This window comes from Malaclemys terrapin, chromosome 1 (assembly GCF_027887155.1).
Source record: "Malaclemys terrapin pileata isolate rMalTer1 chromosome 1, rMalTer1.hap1, whole genome shotgun sequence".
In the NCBI taxonomy this organism is placed as follows: Eukaryota; Metazoa; Chordata; order Testudines; family Emydidae; genus Malaclemys; species Malaclemys terrapin.
Window position 1 is genome coordinate 131,415,446 of NC_071505.1, and position 19,352 is coordinate 131,434,797.

Sequence of the window (19,352 nt, forward strand, 5' to 3'; positions counted from 1 at the left end):
TTGTCTCCCTGAAACATTGCTTCAGCCCCAGGGTTGAAGGCTAAGCAGCACCCATTGCCTGGTCTGATTATACAGTTGATTACAAGATAATCCCTTGAATATTTCATGCAGGACGAGTGTGCAATGTCTGGGCAGTGCAGTAACATGAGCAGCTGAGATGCAGCCTTATAAAAAAATTTCCCCACTTACCTTCCATCAGGTAGCATAGCAGACTGTTGCAGACACAAACTGAACTGTTTGTAGGAGAAAGAAACCAGGAACATCTAATCCTTGCAGCAATGTCTTTTTGAGACAGAGCTGAATATGATCTAAAGCTCTGGCTTTGGGTTTATTTTCCCTCCTCTTGCCATCCAGGGAGTTGTTAGGAATGACTATGCCAGGCTGTTGTTGATCCTTTATGAATCAGGAGAGAAAGATGCTGGAATTTCAGCAAAGAGGTGCCATGGCCTCGCAGGTTGTGGGTGGTTGTTTCCCTTCCCTCTGTACTGGTGATTACTGAAACAGAAGGTCTGGCTAATTAGCTCCAGTGTGTAGTTTGCTTAAAGCAGGCTCAAGCTGCGATGGAAATAGCTGCTAGTGCTGTTCACCAATTAAGCTAGTACAGAACCAGGAGCAGATTATACACACTATCAACATAGCCACAGCTTTAGTACCGTTGCAACTTCCAGCCAAAGTCCTCACTGCAATATGGAAGCACAAGCACACGGTAAGTTTACCCTCTGCTTTGTAGTTAATTGTCTGTGAGACAAAGTAATTGAGTGGGAGGAGGGCAAGGAATATCTTGTATGGCCTCCAGCTGTTTTCCTTTAGTGCATTTTATTTTCAGGGGCCAATAACTCTGGCCCATAAAAAAAAATGTCTTCTTGGATTTATAAGCAGGACTTGGTTTCTAATGGCAGTCTCAAAAATAAGTCACTGGACAGTTTGTATGACCTGCATGAGAAAGCAAGTCACAGGCAGTGAGTAATACTGGATTTTTGCTCTTTTCTTCTGTGGTTCCCTTACTACAGATATGATTGAGAGGGAGAACAGTATCCTTTTCAGAGGAGTATTAAGATGTAATAAACTCACAGTTCCCATATGTACAAAACAAGTCCCCTCAGTGTATAAAACATGCAAAGTCTGAATCCCTAATGTATAAGATTAGGCTTATGCTTATTGTTAATATTGTTGCACTATTACCTTTGTTTGTATAGTTAAAAATTCCACAGTTGTTTGTAGTATAGCTCATTGATTTCAGGGGTTTATATCTTTACTCTGAGCTTTGGGACTCAGCATACTGTACGAGAGAGATGTAGTATTATTATTAGGGCTGTCAAGCAATTAAAAAAATTAATCATGATTAACCATGCAATTAAAAAAATGAATTATGATTAATTGCACTGTTAAGCAATAATAGAATACCATTTATTTAAATATTTTTGGATGTTATCTACATTTTCAAATATATTGATTTCAATTACAACACAGAATACAAAGTGTACAGTGATCACTTTATATTTATTTTTGATTACAAATATTTGCACTGTAAAAAACAAAAGAAATATTATTTTTCAATTCACCTAATACAAGTACTGTAGTGCAATCTCTTTATCATGAAAGTTGAACTTACAAATGTAGAATTATGTACAAAAAATGCATTCAAAAATAAAACAATGTAAAACTTTAGAGCCCACAAGTCCACTCAGTCCTATTTCTTGTTCAACCAATTGCTCAGACAAACAAGTTTCTTTACATTTGCAGGAGATAATGCTGCTTGTTGCTTGTTCACGATGTCATCTGAAAGTGAAAACAGGAGTTCTCATGGCACCGTTGTAGCCGGCGTTGCAAGATATTTACATGCCAGATGCGCTAAAGATTCATATGTCCCTTCATGCTTCATCCACCATTCCAGAGGACTTTCATCCATGCTGATGACAGGTTCTGCTTGATAACAATCCAAAGCAGTGTGGACTGACACATGTTCATTTTCATTATCTGAGTCAGATGCCACCAGCAGAAGGCTGACTTTCTTTTTTGGTGGTTCGGATTCTGTAGTTTTGTGCATCGGAGTGTCACTCTTTTAAGGCCTGGTCTACACTAACCCCCCAATTCGAACTAAGGTACGCAACTTCAGCTACGTGAATAACGTAGCTGAAGTCGATGTACCTTAGTTCGAACTTATCACGGTCCAGACGCGGCAGGCAGGCTTCCCTGTCGACTCCGCGTACTCCTCGTGCCGAGCAGGATTACCGGAGTGGACGGGGAGCACTTCTGGGTTCGATTTATCGTGTCCAGACAAGACGCGATAAATCGAACCCAGAAGTTTGATTGCCTGCCGCCGAACCAGCGCGTAAGTATAGACAAGCCCTAAGACTTCTGAAAGCATACTCCACACCTCATCCCTCTCAGATTTTGGAAGGCATTTCAGATTCTTAAACCTTGGGTCAAGTGCTGTAGCTATCTTTAGAAATCTCACATTGGTACCTTCTTTGCGTTTTGTCAAATCTGCAGTGAAAGTGTTCTTAAAATGAACCACATGTGCTGAGTCATCATCCAAGACTATTATAACATGAAATATATGGCAGAATGCGGGTAAAACAGAGCCAAGGCGTTCAGTCACAAAATGAATTAATGCATTATTTTTTTAACGAGCGTCATCAGTAATGGAAGCATTTCCTCTGGAATGGTGGCTGAAGCATGAAAGAGAATACAAATGTTTAGCATTTCTGGCATGTAAATACCTTTCAATGACGGCTACAAAAGTCCCATGCGAACACCTGTTCTCACTTTCAGGCCATTGTAAATAAGAAGCAGGCAGCAGTACAGTATCTCCCGTAAATGTAAACAAATTTGTTTGTCTTAGTGATTGGCTGAACAAGAAGTAGGACTGAGTGGACTTGTAGGCTCTTAAATTTTACATTGTTTTGTTTTTGACTGCAGTTATGTAACAAAAAAAATCTACATGTGTAAGTTACACTTTCACAATAGAGATTGCACTACAGTACTTGTATGAGGCGAATAGAAAAATACTATTTCTTTTGTTTATAATTTTTAAAGTGCAAATATTTGTAATAAAAATCATATAAAGTGAGCAGTGTAGACTTTTGTATTCTGTGTTGTAACTGAAATCAATATATATGAAAATGTAGAAAAACATCCAAAAATATGTAATGAATTTTAATTGGTATTCCATTGTTTAACAATGTGATTAAAACTGCGATTGATCGTGATTAATTTTTTTGAATTAATCGTGTGAGTTAACTGCGACTGACAGCCCTAATTATTATGCCACCCCAAGTAGCCCCGCCCTCTGCAAAATTATTATTCTTGTAACATGCTTCATATCACAGTCCATGTTGTAAAGTAGTCCTTAAAATTCTGGGCCTGACTCTGATCTTGTTAACATCAGTTTTATACCATCGTTACCCCCATTGTTTTCAATAGAAAAAATATTCCCTATTTACATCAGGGTAAATGAAAATAAGGCCTTTCAGATGGCTTTTGGGGGCTGGGATGGAGAGAGGTCAGTATAAGAAAGGTAAATCACACACACTCTTTATATACTATGTGGATGGCTTGGTGTGATGTTATCTAATTAAAATATAACCATATAGATCATTGTTGCAACCACTGTTATATATTTGCAGCAAATCTTGTACAAATGTTGTCTAGGGAGGCGTCTATGAAAAGGTTATGATTTGCTCGTTCTGATTATGCAATCTGTATGCATGTATCATTTTTATATTTGAAGTTACGAGTATTGGCTTTATACTTGTATTTCAAATGTTTGCTCCTGGGATCCCGCCCACAAGGTAGCTAGCCAGCACATCTTGAAGGGACTATTCAAATTAAGTGGCGCATCAAGAAACACTTGGTTGACAATGGACCATGGGAGACGCCCTTCAACAGTGAATGGACTGTCATGTAAACGTGCTGTCTGGAGTATAGGTAATGGCTTCCTGCAATGACTGAGCGAAATTGGGCATGAACATGTGACTTGCCCATGTACCTCCAAACACCATCTTGTTGCTGTAATTTTCCACAGTAAGAACAATGGGATGCCCTCCACATGCCAAAAACTATAAAAGACCCTGGAAACACATCCATTTTGTCTTCAGTCCTGCTTCTTACCTGTGGAAGAACTTTGCTACAAACTGAAGCTCTGAACAAAGGACTGAATGACCCATCCAAGCTGTGGATGTACTCCAGAGACTTGACTTAAGCCAGGTGTTTATTCCATCACTGCTACAAGCATGAACCAAAAAATTTGCAACTAGTGTATGTATTTGATTCTTTTAACCAATTTTAACTCTCACCTTTCTTACTTTTTATGAATAAGCCTTTAGATTTTAGATACTAAAAGATTGGCATCAGCGTGATTTTTTTGGTAAATTCTAAGTCAGGGATAGGCAACCTTTGGCCCGTGGCCCACCAGGGTAAGCCCCTTGGCGGGCCAGGCTGGTTTGTTTACCTGCACATCCCCAGGTTTGGCCGATCGCGGCTCCCACTGGCCGTGGTTTGCTGCTCCAGGCCAATGGGGGTTGTGGGAAGTCGCAGCCAGCACATCCCTCGGCCCGCGCCGCTTCCCGCAGCCCCCATTGGCCTGGAGTGGCGAACCGCAGCCAGTGGGAGCTGCAATTGGCCGAACCGGCGGACGCGGCACGTAAACAAACTGGCCCGGCCCGCCAGGGGGCTTACCCTGGCGGATCGTGGGCCAAAGGTTGCCTATCGCTGTTCTAAGTTATATATTGACCTGGGTGTGTGGCTGGTCCTTTGGGATCAGAAGAATCTTTCATTTGATGAGACTGGTTGTAAAAAACCACTCATCTCTGAATCCAGTGTTTTTGGTGGTGATATATAAGAACTGGAAAGCCTGAGAAAACTCTCTTTTTATATTTTATTAGCCAGTGTGGTAAAACAAAAGTTTACTTTTGTTGCTGGTTTGGTATATCCGATGGGGGATTAGCCACCAGTCTTAGGGTGTATCTGCCCTATTTCTCAGAAGTTCATCCTGAATTTGGCATCCTCAGTTGTGACCCACTGAGGCACGGTGACAGTAGCGTAGTCGGCAGGATCCACAGAACCAGGTCAATTAAGCTTTGGATCAGAACCCCACACTATTAAAATTTGAATGTTGATATTAAGTTTTAAAGGTTAAAGATCAGTGACCATGAGCCAGGTGGCATCAGCAGAAGCAATGAAACTGCAAGCCCTGAGAGATAGCCTGTGTCTTGAACAAAGACTGGCAGAACTTAGAATGCTAGAGAAGCAAGCCTTGGCCCAGCTGGAAAAAGAATCCCATGCAAGGCATATGGAACAGCTTGCTGCTGAGGAGAGGGTTCGGCAGATGCAACAAGAAACTGCTAGACTTGAGCAATGGAAGAATGGCAGAAACTGTATCATCTTGAAAGTCCAGTTTATAACAATGTTGGTATGTTGTATGACTCTGAGCAGTTGCCTGTGTTTAACCAGTTTTGCTATAGCCAGGGAGAGGGTGACTCTAACCTGGGGAAGGTGGAAAATAGCTGTTTTGTGCAAAAAAGCAGTTTATGTGTAAATGAATTTTCTGAATGTCTGTCTAGTATCTCAGAAGTGAATCTGGAATTAGATAAAGCACAGAGAAAACTCATTGGTCAGGAAAATGTTTCTCTAGGACAGATTGAGTTGATGGTCAAGTTGAAGCCCTAACTGACCAAGAAAAGGGTAAATTTTTGTTTTTTTATGAATGATGGATTGTTGGCAAGTAAAATTTGTGAAAGTCACCCTGAAAAAGGGAGAAGCGATTTTCTTAAAGTAGCTCATTGTAATGAGACTCTGTTTGTGGAGAATAGCAGTTCATCTGTTGGGAGGGGCAACTTGCCTGTTACAGAAGCTGTATCACTTTCCAGGTATGTGTCTGAAATCAGCCCTGGGTGCTGGGACAAAGGAAAGGTTATCTCCAATTATTTGTCTGTTTTGAAGAGCAGCAGCAGCGTGCCTGCTGAGGAAAAGTTTCTCTTCGGTTCTTTTTCTGTGGAGCAAACAGAAGGTGCTTCTCAGTTAATACTACTTAAAAGTTTATCAGTTGTCCCAGAGGTGATTCTGGATTTAAGTGAAACCCAGAAAGAGTCTGTTGTTGCTCAGGAAAATGTTCCTTTAGAGCAGTGGTGGGCAACCTGTGGCCTGTCAGGGTAATTTGCTGGCGGGTTGCTAGACAGTTTGTTTACATTGACCGTCTGGAGGCACGGCCTCCCGCAGCTCTCAGTGGCCATGGTTTGCCATTCCCATGCCACTTCCTGCAGCCAGTGGGAGCTGCAGGAAGTGGCATGGGCCGCAGGTTGTCCACCGCTGCTTTAAAGCAAGCCCTAGGTGAAAGGGGTAAGGGCAGAATTTCTGTGCAAGATGAATTGTTGCTTTGAAAGATTCCTGAAGAGAAACATCTTCATGGTAGTTTTTGCAAGCAGTTTGCTGCAACTGATGGGTGTGGAAGTGATTTGATTGAGTTAACTCAGGGTGAATCATTGTATAGAGAAAGCAACAGTTTGTTTGGGAGACTTGTTTCAGTTCCTAACTGCCAAAGTCTCTCTGAGGTGTATAGATCCACTGACCTTGCTTTGGAAAGATCCAGTGTGGATAGCTTTAAGAAGGTTTCAGATGGAATGAAAATTATCAGGGAATTTAAACAGCCCTATGATAACCAAGTGGCTGTGTTTGGTCAGCCTGTTGGGGAGACTATGTTGTTGGAACATGAATGTCTCCATGCTAATTCTTTGGGTAAGCAGTGTGTGGTGACTCAGGTACTGAGGAAAGATTGGGTTACGGGTTTTTCAAAGCGCACAGCCTTATGACTGAACCCACAAAGATGCAAGCCACTTAATTTGAATAGTTCCTTCAAGATGTGCTGGCTAGCTACCTTGTGGGCGGTATCCCAGGAGCAAACATTTGAAATACAGGTATAAAGCCAATACTATAACTTCAAACACAAAAATGATACATGCAGATAGCATAATCATAACCAGCAAATCATAACCTTTTCATAGACATCTCACTTGACAACCTTTGTACAATATTTGCTGCAAATTATTTGCAAAAGTGATTGCAACAATTATCTATATGTTTATATTTTAATTAGATAACGTCACACCCCCAGTGCAAAACTGATGCAGGAAGTGGTGTCCCAAACATTACTGAATGCATCCTGGGAACTTCCCATTCTTGGTTTTATATTACTACAGCTTCTAACCCAATATTATAAGTATTAGTGTATAACAGAAATGGTTTATCAAAATTATGTTTAACGATATTGTTGAATCCCTTTACAAACCCAAGGTAAAACTTGGTTAGACCAATAGTGGATTGGATCTGCTCTTGCAGCGCAATTCCTGTATGTTTCATATGATCTTGCCAAGAGCTAATGAAAATAGCTAATTTATTCATACAAGCTCTGGCAAATGTTTGGAACCCAATTAACATCAAGCCAATGTAGATATTAATGTTCTCTGTAGTGTAAGAATCTTGGCATTTAGCCATGAAAGCAATGTGGTGGTGTGCCTCAGTTTCCCATTTCGTACAGCACTTTAGGTCTGGAATGTCTTTTTTGCTGAGAAAATCTTCAAGACTATTCATAGGCATTAAGTGTGAAATTTCAGTATCACAAGGCCTTTTAACATAAAGTGTGTTCTTATGTATCCTCTTAACATGTTTAAGGGTTTTTCCAAAAGATTAGGCACATTGTACATTTTTACCAGGGTTGACATAAAAATCAAATACATTAGAAGGTTAAACCTTAACAGTAACACTAAATTTGTTACAAGTCAGTGATTATAAGTATCTTGGTCATACCATGTCTTTTGTCTTACTAAATCCCTTGGCTGGCCAAATGTGTCCTCAGTGCTACCAGCTATGGGGCAGATCTTCCCCTTCCCTTGTTAGCCAGGTAGATTGTAACAACTCAGACACTAACTTTCAAATTCTCATTTACTACCAATTTCAAGACTGGGTACTCATTCTTCCCATCAGCAAGATTGGGTCCCCCCCCTCCACACACACACACTTTGTTTTTCTAGAAGGTTGAAAACTGAACCTTCCTGCTTACAGGAACTCCTTTGCTGGCAAGGTGTGTTCACAAACTGCAGTTCCTCTGTGCTATGAACATCTACACAGACATTCTCCTGCATGCTTGTGGATCCACCAGCAGCAGCTTAGAGCCTGGACTTGGACTCTGTTTTAAAGAGATACCAAACAAATCCAAAGTGTCTAAGGGTGAGAGTTTGCCTGCTCTCCCTTGCATCAAGAAATACTTGGTTCAGTGGACTATGGGAGATGCCCATCTACAGTGAATGGACTGTCATGTAAATGTGCTGTCTGGAGTGTAGGTAATGGCTTCCTGCAATGACTGAGCAAAATTGGGCATGAACATGTGACTTGCCCATGTACCTCCAAACAGGGCTTGGAGCAGAGCCTGGAGCTGGAGCGTGGAGCAGCTCTGGAGCAGTGGAGCTCCAGGTTTTTTCCTGGAGCTGGAGCAGAGCTCCAAAGCCCTGCCTCCAAACACCATCTTGTTGCTGTAATTTTCAACAGTAAGAACAATGGGATGCCTTCAACATGGCAAAAGCTATAAAAGGGCCTGGAAACACATCCATTTTGTCTTTAATCCTATTTATTCCATCACTGCTACAAGCCTGAACCAAGAACTTTGCAATTACTGTATGTATTTGATTCTTTTAACCAATTTTTAACTCTCATCTTTCTTTCTTTCCTATTATTTGATGAGACAGGTTGTAAAAAACCACTCATCTCTGAATCCAGTGTTTTTGGTGGTGATATAAGAACTGGAATGCCTGAGAAAACGGTCTATGTTTTCTTGTTAGCCAGTGTGGTGAAACAAAAGTTTACTTTTGTTGCTGGTTTGGTATATCCTATGGGGGATTAGACACCAGTCTTGGGCTGTATCTGCCCTATTTCTCAGCAGTTTATGCTGAATTTGGCATCCTCCGTTGTGACCCACTGAGGCACAGTTACACTTGGCCACTCCCTTTAAAAGGTCCTCAGATCAATGATCTATTGTGTAAACAAAGATCATGTGTATGCACCGGGATGGTCAGATTCTAATCTCAGAGATGTGACGCACACTATTCTGCCCATGGGCTGCAGGTAATGAAGGCTGGGGGAGGCTAAGCCTCCCAGAACCTCTAGGGCAGGGGCTGCGGCAGGGCTCAGAGCTCCTCTGAGCGGCCTGGGCTCATGGCTCCTCCGGACTGCTCTGGGTGTCGGCAGCTGGCTGGGGCTTGGGGCTGTGCCAGTGAGTTGGCCAGTGAGAGTGCGGGGTGGAAGGGTGATGTGGGGGCAGAGCCTTGGGAAGAAGAGGAGGGGCAAGAGGCTAGCCTCCCCAAACGGGGAGTGCACGCACTGCCCATGGTTCTGGCCCTTTTCAGCAGACACAGCGATGCATGGTGTGCAGTGTACAACTGAAACTAGTTGTATACTTAACTCAGTATTCTTAATTTTTTCAACTAGTTTCTGTGTCAATGCAGTACATGCTCATAACCAGGGCTTAAATTCTCATAGAATATGTACCAGATTCCCTGCAAATGGTATAAAAACTCTAGGGGGTTGAAAGTATTTACCGGAGCTCCACTCTGGACAGCTCTGGCTGAATTTCAGTCCTGCTCATAACCCACTGAAGCAGATGAAGTCTCATGTACAAGACAAATACCACTCCCCTTTCCCCTACACAAGCAAACTGACAATCTCCCCCATGCACACACCCTGTTCATGTGATTGTCAGGCATATGGCCAGCATTTAAAGTAGGAGGGACAAGTTTGGCTGATGTAGAAAAATATAAAAATATAAGCGAGGAGAAGAGGTGTGTCCTCTTTGGAAAAACTTGAATGTCAAGTGCGACTGTCTAAATTTTAGCTTTAAAGAGATTTTAATGTGAAAATACTCGAGCACATTGGGAATATCCAGCCATTCTAGGCCAACAGAACTTGCCAGAGGCAAGCATGCTCTGTGACAGATACTGCCCCACAACTAGAAAATGAACTCTGGTATTTTCCATGAGGCACACACAAATCCTATTCTAAACACAAGCAAAAATTCAACAGGGACATTGTAATAAGCTATAAAACTGAAGTAGTCTTCTTGCCAAACTATCATCTACACTCAAGTATGTGAAGGCCCCAACTTCCTGGATAGCAATGTTCCTGATATAGAAAATACTACATGCTCTCTGCTCTTTGGTGCTCTTCCAAATCTGTACTCTCCTAACCTTTGGCCACCCATGTTCCTAGTCTTCCCTCCTCTTCATCTTTCAGTTGCCCCTCTGTCCTTCATGCATCTCTGAGGTGGGGGGAGGGGGATGAGCATCTCCACCCAGTCAGGTCCATTCTTGCTGTGCTCATTGCTCTCAGTGACAGGGGAGTACTTGTGCCTGAGGCCTGGTCTACACTGGGGGGGATCGATCTAAGATATGCAACTTCAGCTACGAGAATAGTGTAGCTGAAGTCGACGTATCTTAGATCGACTTAGAATCACTTACTTCGGGTCCTCGCGGCGCGGGATCGATGGCCGCCACTCCCCCGTCGATTCCGTTTCTCGCCATGGTGGAGTTCCGGAGTTGATGGCAGAGTGATCGGAGATCGATCACTACCCGCCGATCTGGCGGATAGTGTAGACGTACCCTGAGAGTCTATCAAAGGAGAACAGCTGTAGCCCCTGGGGCTTCAGCCAGTGCTGGGTTGGTTGGTCCGTCCAATCCAGGCACTGCCAGCAAAGAGCCATGCTCCCCCTTGGCTGCCTTTCTTAGTGAGCAAAACTGCAACACAGTTGGAAATGAGCTGCTTGCAGCTCCCAAGCTACAGGCCTATGTACATCTGCTCTAGACCAATATGGATGTATGAGAATCATTACGGGTCTCTTATGCCAACAGCTCTTGCATATTCAAGTAATGGTCTATGTGTTTACACAAGAGATCATAGACTCATGAACAAACCACTTCTCATTGAGTAGGTGATCCATCTATTACAAGGCCCCTGAAATGTTGTTATCACAACGTAGGGGACAAAAATGCATAATGTGCCAAAATTATATCTGGTGTGGAACTGCCCCAAACACAGTGGAGTTACCAGAGAGAGTATTTTGTGCTTAATATACACTCCCACTAGCACCTTTTAGGAATCAAAGAAACTGGTGACAGAAGACCTCTTCGATCATCAAGATCATCTCCATGGGGTCAATGCAGGACAAATCCCTACGGCACATTTTCTAGTGCTTTGTCCAGTCTAGCTTCTCAATCTTCAAAGCAGAATCATAAAAGAACTATAATTCATAGGAAGAATAATTTTAAACTGAGTTTGGTAATTATATCTTTAGAAAAAGGGAAGGAATTTCTGAGTTTTTAATGTTCAAATTCCCCTCTTACCTTCTTTTTGTGTGGCTCTCGAAATAGATGATTTGAAACATCTAATCTAACGACTTTTGAGGAAGCATGCTGGACCTGTTACTCTAGAACAGCATTTTTTTTTTAAAGTAGGAAGTCCATTATTTTTGTTTAATTTGACTTAAGCATTTCCCCTTGGGCCCTGCTACTTCTGAATACAACAAACTGATGTTTCATTAAAGTGTATTCACTTGTGCCTGAGATTTTTTTCTACCGCAGTGTTAAATAATATAGTGTTTTGAAAATAACAGCCTAATGGCTAAACATGGTGACTTAAAGAAAGGCTCCAAGAAAAGAACTTGTACAAGTACTGAACTTGACATATCTGTGTAGTCCCATTTAAATCAATAGGCCTACTTGCATGAGTAAAGATCAGCACTTGTGTAAGTGTTCACCAGGATTGGGGCCAAAAAGCACACATATATAACATATAGTTGCAACATGGATATCTGTAACATAAGCAGGTGTGACTGCAAATCCATCTAACTAACTCCATTCTCGTATCTAATTGGAGCATGGCAATGGAGAACAGGTTTACCAACTAACATGTCTGAATGGCAGATGCTTCTAATGTGCTCATGCAGTCTGCTCTGGATGCTGAGCTACACCTCATGAGGTGGTGCCTTCAACCAGATTTAGGCCACCATTCTGAATGTTGCTAGAAAAAGAGGAATAGATGGAAATCAATGGAAACAAGCTGGTTCCTCTGGGTGCTAAATACAGCACAATTTACAAGGTGTTAATTGACCCCTTTGCTAGCGGTTTCATGCTGGCGAGCCAAACTGCAAGGATCCCATCTGGTCGATGTACGGATCAGTTGTTGTTCAAAATTTAATGCAAAGAATTTGCCTAGTTAAGGACACTATTGCATGCATGGTCCTTCATCATGCATGCAGTCCTTCCATTTTTACCAGTGTGGGCAGGTTTCTCATGTATTATGCTTCTGCCAAGATTTTCTAAGTTCATTGCACACCTAGGCCCATATACAGATGGTGCATTATGCATTTGGGACCAAATTATCTTCCCTGCACAATGCCTGAATAAATGAGCATTGTGCAGGGGGATTCCAAAGTGGGTGGGTTGAATGCTCCTCACTCAGGTTATGGTGTGTCCATGGAGCTACTGCAGGTGCTGGCTACTCAAGGTTACAGCCCAAGCCCAGAAGTCTACATCGCAGCTGAACAGTCCCACAGCCTGAGCCCCGTGAGCTCACGTCAGTCTGTGCGGGCCAACAGCGGGTTTTTAATTGCAGTGTACGCAGACCCTCAGTGAATCCTGATTTCTAGTGTGTTTGTCAGCAGCTCTTTGCAAGTATTTGAAATTTGATCTAGGTTCATTAGAAACACAGATCACAGGCTGTATTTCTGTTCCTGGATATTCTCTGCCTTGAGAATCAGGTTTCTAGTTTGAATTTAGAATTCACTTTCAGACATTGTTCTCAAACAAACACACACACAATTAAAATGTTCTGCTATGATCATTCCTGCCAGTAATCTCTTCCTCTAGAATGTCTGCAGATTGTGAATCCTAAGAACGAGATGACCTCAAGGCCCATAGGACAGAATGGGGGCAGGAGGCACTTGAACTACATCTCCATAGAGGCTCTGCACAACCATAGGCAGATGCAATTTAATGTCAAACTGATTCAGAACAAAACTTTTGGGTTCAGTTGAACACATTGAAGGGTTTTGATTTGAATTGAACCAACCCTAAATTAAACATTTTGTTTAGAATTTTCTGACAGAAAATCAATTTTTTTTCTGGTCACAATCAAAATTTTCTGGGAGACAATTTTGATTTTTGCAGTAACTGCATTTTCCATTAAAAAAAAAATTGACTAAAAATTCCCAACCACCTCTACTGCTCACCCTTGTGAACCCAGGGTTCACTGTGTACCCCATAAAGATTGTGACCATGCTGAAAGTGAACTTGGTTTATAGTTATTGAAAATGTTCTGCAGTGTTTGACCCAGGCTCAGCTAAAAAAATCAGAAAACTCAAGGCTTATAATTGCCTATGTTATGGCCTTGTGAGATGTCTAAGGCTTACACGGAGAATATTGGATAAATACCATATGCGGCCTCTGGGACTGAAACTTCCAGTTATTAATTATTTTCCTTGAAATTTCCCTCATGGCCTCATTATGTGCTTCATTAAAGGAAACCAAGTGCGAGTCTTCTTGAGTGCCCAAGAAAAGCTGGTGGGTCAGAATTATGATGTCATTTAAGTTCTGCTGACTGCCATTTGTTGCTTTCTTTTACTAGGGAAGATTAAATTAATCAAGATCTTTTCTTTTTAAACCCTTCCATGTTGGGCATTTTACTAGTTGCCCTTTTACCTTATAGTCACAGGTAGGTAAAGCCAGCCCTTGGAGAGGACATACAAGAGATGCAGTGGCAAATTCTGTCTCCATTTCTGTGCCTATAGAGCTCCTGCAGGTGCTGGCTACTCAACCTGAGAGGCTACTACTCAAGCCTTATGTCTACACTGCAATTAAAAACCCTCTACTGGCCCATGCCAGCTGATATGGGTTTACAGGGCTCGGGCTGTGGGGCTGTTTAATTGCAGTGTACATGTTTGGGCTTCGACTGCAGCCTGAGCTCTGGGATCCTCCCACCTTGCAGGGAGCAGGCGTAGATGATTCCACCACCATCCTGTCCCTGCAGCAAGCAGAAGGAGCTGCTTTCAGGACAGTGACAGATACAAAGGAAAAAGGGGAGCTACACCCACCACCAGTGATCTCCACAAGGGGAAGATGAAAACTATTATGGGACTCCCATACTTTCCTAAACAGGAGGGTAGGGAAGAGAAGGACAACTCTTCTCCTAGAGCTTTTCAATGGGGAAAAGTCACTCCTGAGAGCCATTCCATTGTATTCCCTCCTGAGCTTGGAAGTGCCAGTGCTGCTGTCACCCTTTCTCATTCCTTTATTGAAGGAGAGTGCTGCAATACATTGATGCTTCCTAGAATAGGGCACAAGAACGTACTGTAGATGCAGTGACTCCCTGGGGTTGTGGGAGAGGCTCCCCTTTGGCTTCTCCAATGTGGCAGTAGCTCCTTGCATCTTTCCCCCAGGGGGAGGTGTAACCCATGTCCATTTAGTGTGATGCTCTGTTGTCCTCTAGTGGTGACTAAGCCACATAGGTTGATGAACCTCTACCATCTTGGCTAATGTATCTTGGTCTTATTTCAGGTCGTAGAGACTCATGCTTTAAGAACCAGAGGTCCCAGGTTCAACTGCTTCTCCCAATGACTCACCCAGGGGTATTGTATTATGTGTGGTGGCCCATACGGTGATTTGAGCTGAGGGGATCAACTTTCATCTGTGGCCCAACCACTATTAGAGGGGGACAGAACACTCAGTATGGGTTACATAGGCTGGAACCCTCAAAATACTTCACCATGACTCTATTTTTCTGTACTGTCACAGGAGTGTGATTTATTTGTGTTTTCCTTATTTGTAACTAAGCACTCTTTTTGTGCAATACACTCATAGCTGTACATAGCTCTGTACCATATACACACATTTATCTAAGGTTGTAGGGGGAAAGTGTGTTATATTGTTGTTGGCTTGTTTGTCTGTGATTAGAAACTATGTCAATATCAGAGATGGGTCACGGTCGTGATGTCCAAATCCCAGATTGTTAAACTTCGCTAGGGTTAATGGCTTGGTTTAAAGGCCCATTCAATTTAGGTTTGGGATTTAACAATGCCAGAACCTCTCATGAGATTTCAGTTCAAAATGTGGAAGTTTTGGGAGATCAGCCATTAGTCTTAGATTTCTGACATCTTCATCCTCGCTAGATTTTGGCTGCATCAAACTGGATCTGAAATATCAGCCCTTTCAGGTCAGGATAAAAGATGGAACCAAACCAGGATGAGCAGGATCGGATCCAGTGATCTGAACCTAACGTCTCCTGAAATTCAAAATTCAGGTTTTGAGGTTTCTGATTTGGCCCATCTCTGTTGCAAGGAAAAGCCAGAGTAAATGTTCTACTTTCAACCTTGGCTTTTGTATTTCTTGACTTTGGAGTGTTCAGGTATGCAGACTTTATATTATATTATGGTAGTTTTCCTAATACTATTTAATACTTTGAATCACCTTCCATTTGAGGATGTGAAAGCATTTCACTAACATTAATGAATTTAATCTCAAGAACCTTCTGAGGTTAGTAACTATCTCCATTTTGCAGATAGGGGAAACTGAGACACAGAGAAATTACATGTGCTTGCCAAAGCTGGGGTCATGAATTATTTACAGAATTTGGAGCAGAACGTAGACCTTCTAAAGTCTAGTCCTGTGCTTCAACCAGTAGATTTAAAATATTTCGAACACTGAAACAAGGACAGAAATGTTTTTATCAAATATATTTGGTTTCAGTGCAGCTGAGGTATGCAAATTGAAAAATGTTTGTTTATTCAGCAGGTCACACACAAATATCTGGCATTTCATTTTGTGGGTGTATGTGGTCTTTTTTTATGCTCATCTCCACACACTCAAGTTCTATGCACGCTGACAGAAAGTCCCTATGACCTGCACTGACTCAGTCATTTACAGACATGGTTGCACAAAAAGCATATGTGTGGACTGCTGACAATTTTGTCTTTGACCCTCAGATATTCCTTTAACGCCTTCGCATCCAACCCAAAATGGAGAGCAAAGGGCAGAATCCATTGGGAACGCTTCTTCAATTTCCAACAACAAATACCTCACAGTTCCTCAGACCCGGCCTTCTGTGCATTTTGGCAGAATCAATGGGGCTTTTGAGCCATCTGGCCGCATGGAGACTCTCAACAATTCTGTAAGTAGGATTATTATAATCATTGACTTACTCCTCTAGTGCTCTTGATGAAGGTGGGAGTGGGGTGATGGGGAGAGAGAGAGAGGGAGCATTGAATGTTCCTTCTATATATTACTTACAACGTGGCTTTACTGTGAAAAGTAACTAGGCAAAAAATGCCACTACCTTACTCAACAGATCTGCTTCCTCTGCCTATTCTGAGGTACAGCTACTGACTTCAGCCACTATATTACATTTTTACTCCTGTTGGTCTGGCAGAGCCAACACAGCTCAGAGAGAGGGAGCTGGATTCTGTTCCCTCTTGTGCACCATCAGCAGAGTTGTTTATTGATGTCCAATCAGTTACACCTGTGCAAACCCGTTGAAGGTCATATGCACGGGTGTCACTGAAGACAGAATCTGAAGACAGTGGAGTTACACAGCTGCAGTCTTGGATGCAGAACCTTTATTACATGGGAGAAGGAAAGAATCCATCTTGACTTGTAGAGCCTAGGATACGTTTGCAGGCCTTGTAGTTAGAACCCTCGCCACCATATCCCCTGATCTATTTACCTTATAAACTGTGTGCCATTGTTCAGAAATCGTTAAGAAACATGGAACCCAAGACACCATTATTAGACTCAGTTTTCTAAGTAAAACAGCATGTTGCACCTACGAGACACTGATTTCTACAATGAGAGAGAGAGAATAGGGTGACCAGATAGCAAGTGTGAAAAATTGGGACGGGGGTGGGGGGTAATAGGAGTCCATATAAAAAAAGGCCCCAAATATCGGGACTGTCCCTATAAAATCGGGACATCTGGTCACCCTAAGAGAGAATGAGCAAGGTTGTGGGCAGAATATATAGCCATTTAAAGTTCTTTCTGTTTATATTTTGCAAATTGAATCTTGTTACTAACAGTTTTATCTGCTTATTTATTTTGTTTTCATTTCTAACAAATTCTTTGATTGCAAAAACTCGTACAGGTTCAGGAAAGCACTGCAAACTAAGGACCTCGTCCTGTTCTCATTGAAATCAGTGGGAATTTTGCCACTGACTTTTGGGCTTGGTCTTAATACACTGATGTGGCAAAATCTTTATGCCTTGTATGAGCCACAGAAAGAGAGAGAGAGGTGTCTCTGCAATCTGCTCAGTCCCATTCTCTGTGTAGGTACAGCAGCAGCATCCCTTTGATGTTGCCATGGTGACCTCTCAGGTGGCAGCTGCTGGGATGAGGCACCTGGGTACCTACAGATGATAAACAGGAAAACACCCTCAGCAACTCATCTACCCAACCCTTCCTCATTCCCTTTCCTTCTGGCCTCTGTGTGCATCTCTCATTTCTACACGTACCCATGTATAAAGAGGAAGAGGGGGATAATACTTGAAGATTATCTTCTCTACAGCCAGCTAATGGATTTCCCTGGATTGCTGTCGGTGCCAGCAACCAGGGGATGGTGACATCATTACCTGTGGAGTGTATTGCGTGAAGTTCTCTGGAAGGGAGGCTGGGAATCTGAGGTTTGGTGTTTTCATTGTGGCAGGGATGGATCCAGAGAGTCTGCAGGGACTGCCCGTGAGTACAGTATGAAAAGGATTCAGACCATAGAATAGGAACATGTTATAAAATGCTGTCTCCGAAGTATTTTTAATCCGTGTGTAAATCTAGGTGTAAAGAGTATATGTATACTGTATATGTGTAGCATATGTATAGTGTGCAAAGGGGGAAGCCTGGAGGCAGTCTAATCTGTGCATGGAGGGGTTGTATGCAGGGGGACCAGGGATCTATAAAAGCATATGGAGGTTGATAGCAGTTTTGTGTGAAGCCAGGAGGCAAAGCTTAGCTGTGGTAGAAGTGAAACATGGGAGATGTCAGGATAAAATTCATATCAACCTGCATAGTTGTCCATATGAATAACTGTCAGTGTTGATGCACGTTAAAAACCTGTGAAAGTCCTATATGAAAACTTCATTAACTTTGAGTTAAGGTTGCTAGATGGCAGAGCCTACTAAGACCATAAAAAAATAGAAAGTAGTAGTTAATTCATTCAGTACCCTGTTTACACTGTCACTACCAACACACACCATAAAAAGAAAGGAAATACAAAGTTAAACCATTCAGTGCCTTATCTACACTACTCTCATCAGTTCCTCTTCCCACTCTCAAATACCTCCCTCCACAACCCACATATCTTGACCCCAATCCCAAACAACCAACATGTAAACTTAAATCTGGCCACATTATTTGTTTATAAGATCATGTATTCCCATTAGTGCTGGCATAGCTTTTATAAACTACATTGTACCTAGTTCTGTATTGGCGTGTATGTAAGCCGGGCATGAAGTTAGATTGCAAATGGTGGCAGTGAGAGATGGGTTTTATATATATCTTAGAAAAATGCATGTGAATGGGTGACCTACGTTGTGAGTGACTGTTCTAAATTTGGGATTAGATTTTAATGTAGAAATTACAGAATTGGAATCCACATTGATGTACTGGCTGTGGTCAGAGCTGAGGCTACACGGTTGCTGTTTGTGTTTAGGGTAGAGATATGTGAGCTCTGGAAAGGAGGTAGCTGAGGTGGAGAAGAGGAACTGATGTAATAGATAGGGTGTTGAATAGTTTAACTTTGTATTTTCTTTCTTTTGGTGGGTCAGACAGTCTACCAATCTCATCTCAAAGTTAATTATAATGTATGTCAATACTGATATTATTCATCATTTTGAGCAGTCCATGTGAGAGGTGGTATTTTCTCTAACCTCCACTCCACTGTCCTATTGTCTACCATTTCCCGTGTGCTCAGCCCAGTCCAGTCCTGCTTCTCCTCCAGGCACCATAAAGAGCTGAACTCCATGTCCAGCTCAGACCTCTGATTGCTGCACTTCGTCCATGCATAGTACAAATTGCCCCATGTTCCCCCTGAGCACAGTCTTGCTCCACAACATTTCCCCAATCCCTAATATGACCCCTAGTACTTTCCTATTGCATTCATCTCTTAAACACTGATGCATATGAGTGTAAGGTGTGAGCACAAAACCCTAAGGCACAGTGTCAGTGTGTTTGCTCAGTATGTGTGAGTGAGAGGGAGGAAAGTATGTAGGTTTCTGTTGCCTTTTGGAAACCATGGTAGATTGGAAATTGCTGAGTTTTGTCACCATTCTTGGTTTG

At 42.3% G+C, this 19,352-nt stretch overlaps 1 protein-coding gene across 1 annotated transcript in view; it reads left to right on the forward strand.

The window, feature by feature from the left end:
• The first annotated feature begins 560 nt into the window (after positions 1-560).
• The window catches only part of ANO2 (anoctamin 2), a 288,718-nt gene continuing 269,926 nt past the window's right edge, over positions 561-19,352 (forward strand). The window contains 3 exon segments of the mRNA XM_054016330.1: positions 561-643; positions 645-706; positions 16,019-16,203. Coding sequence (XP_053872305.1) covers positions 561-643; positions 645-706; positions 16,019-16,203 — 330 coding nt within the window.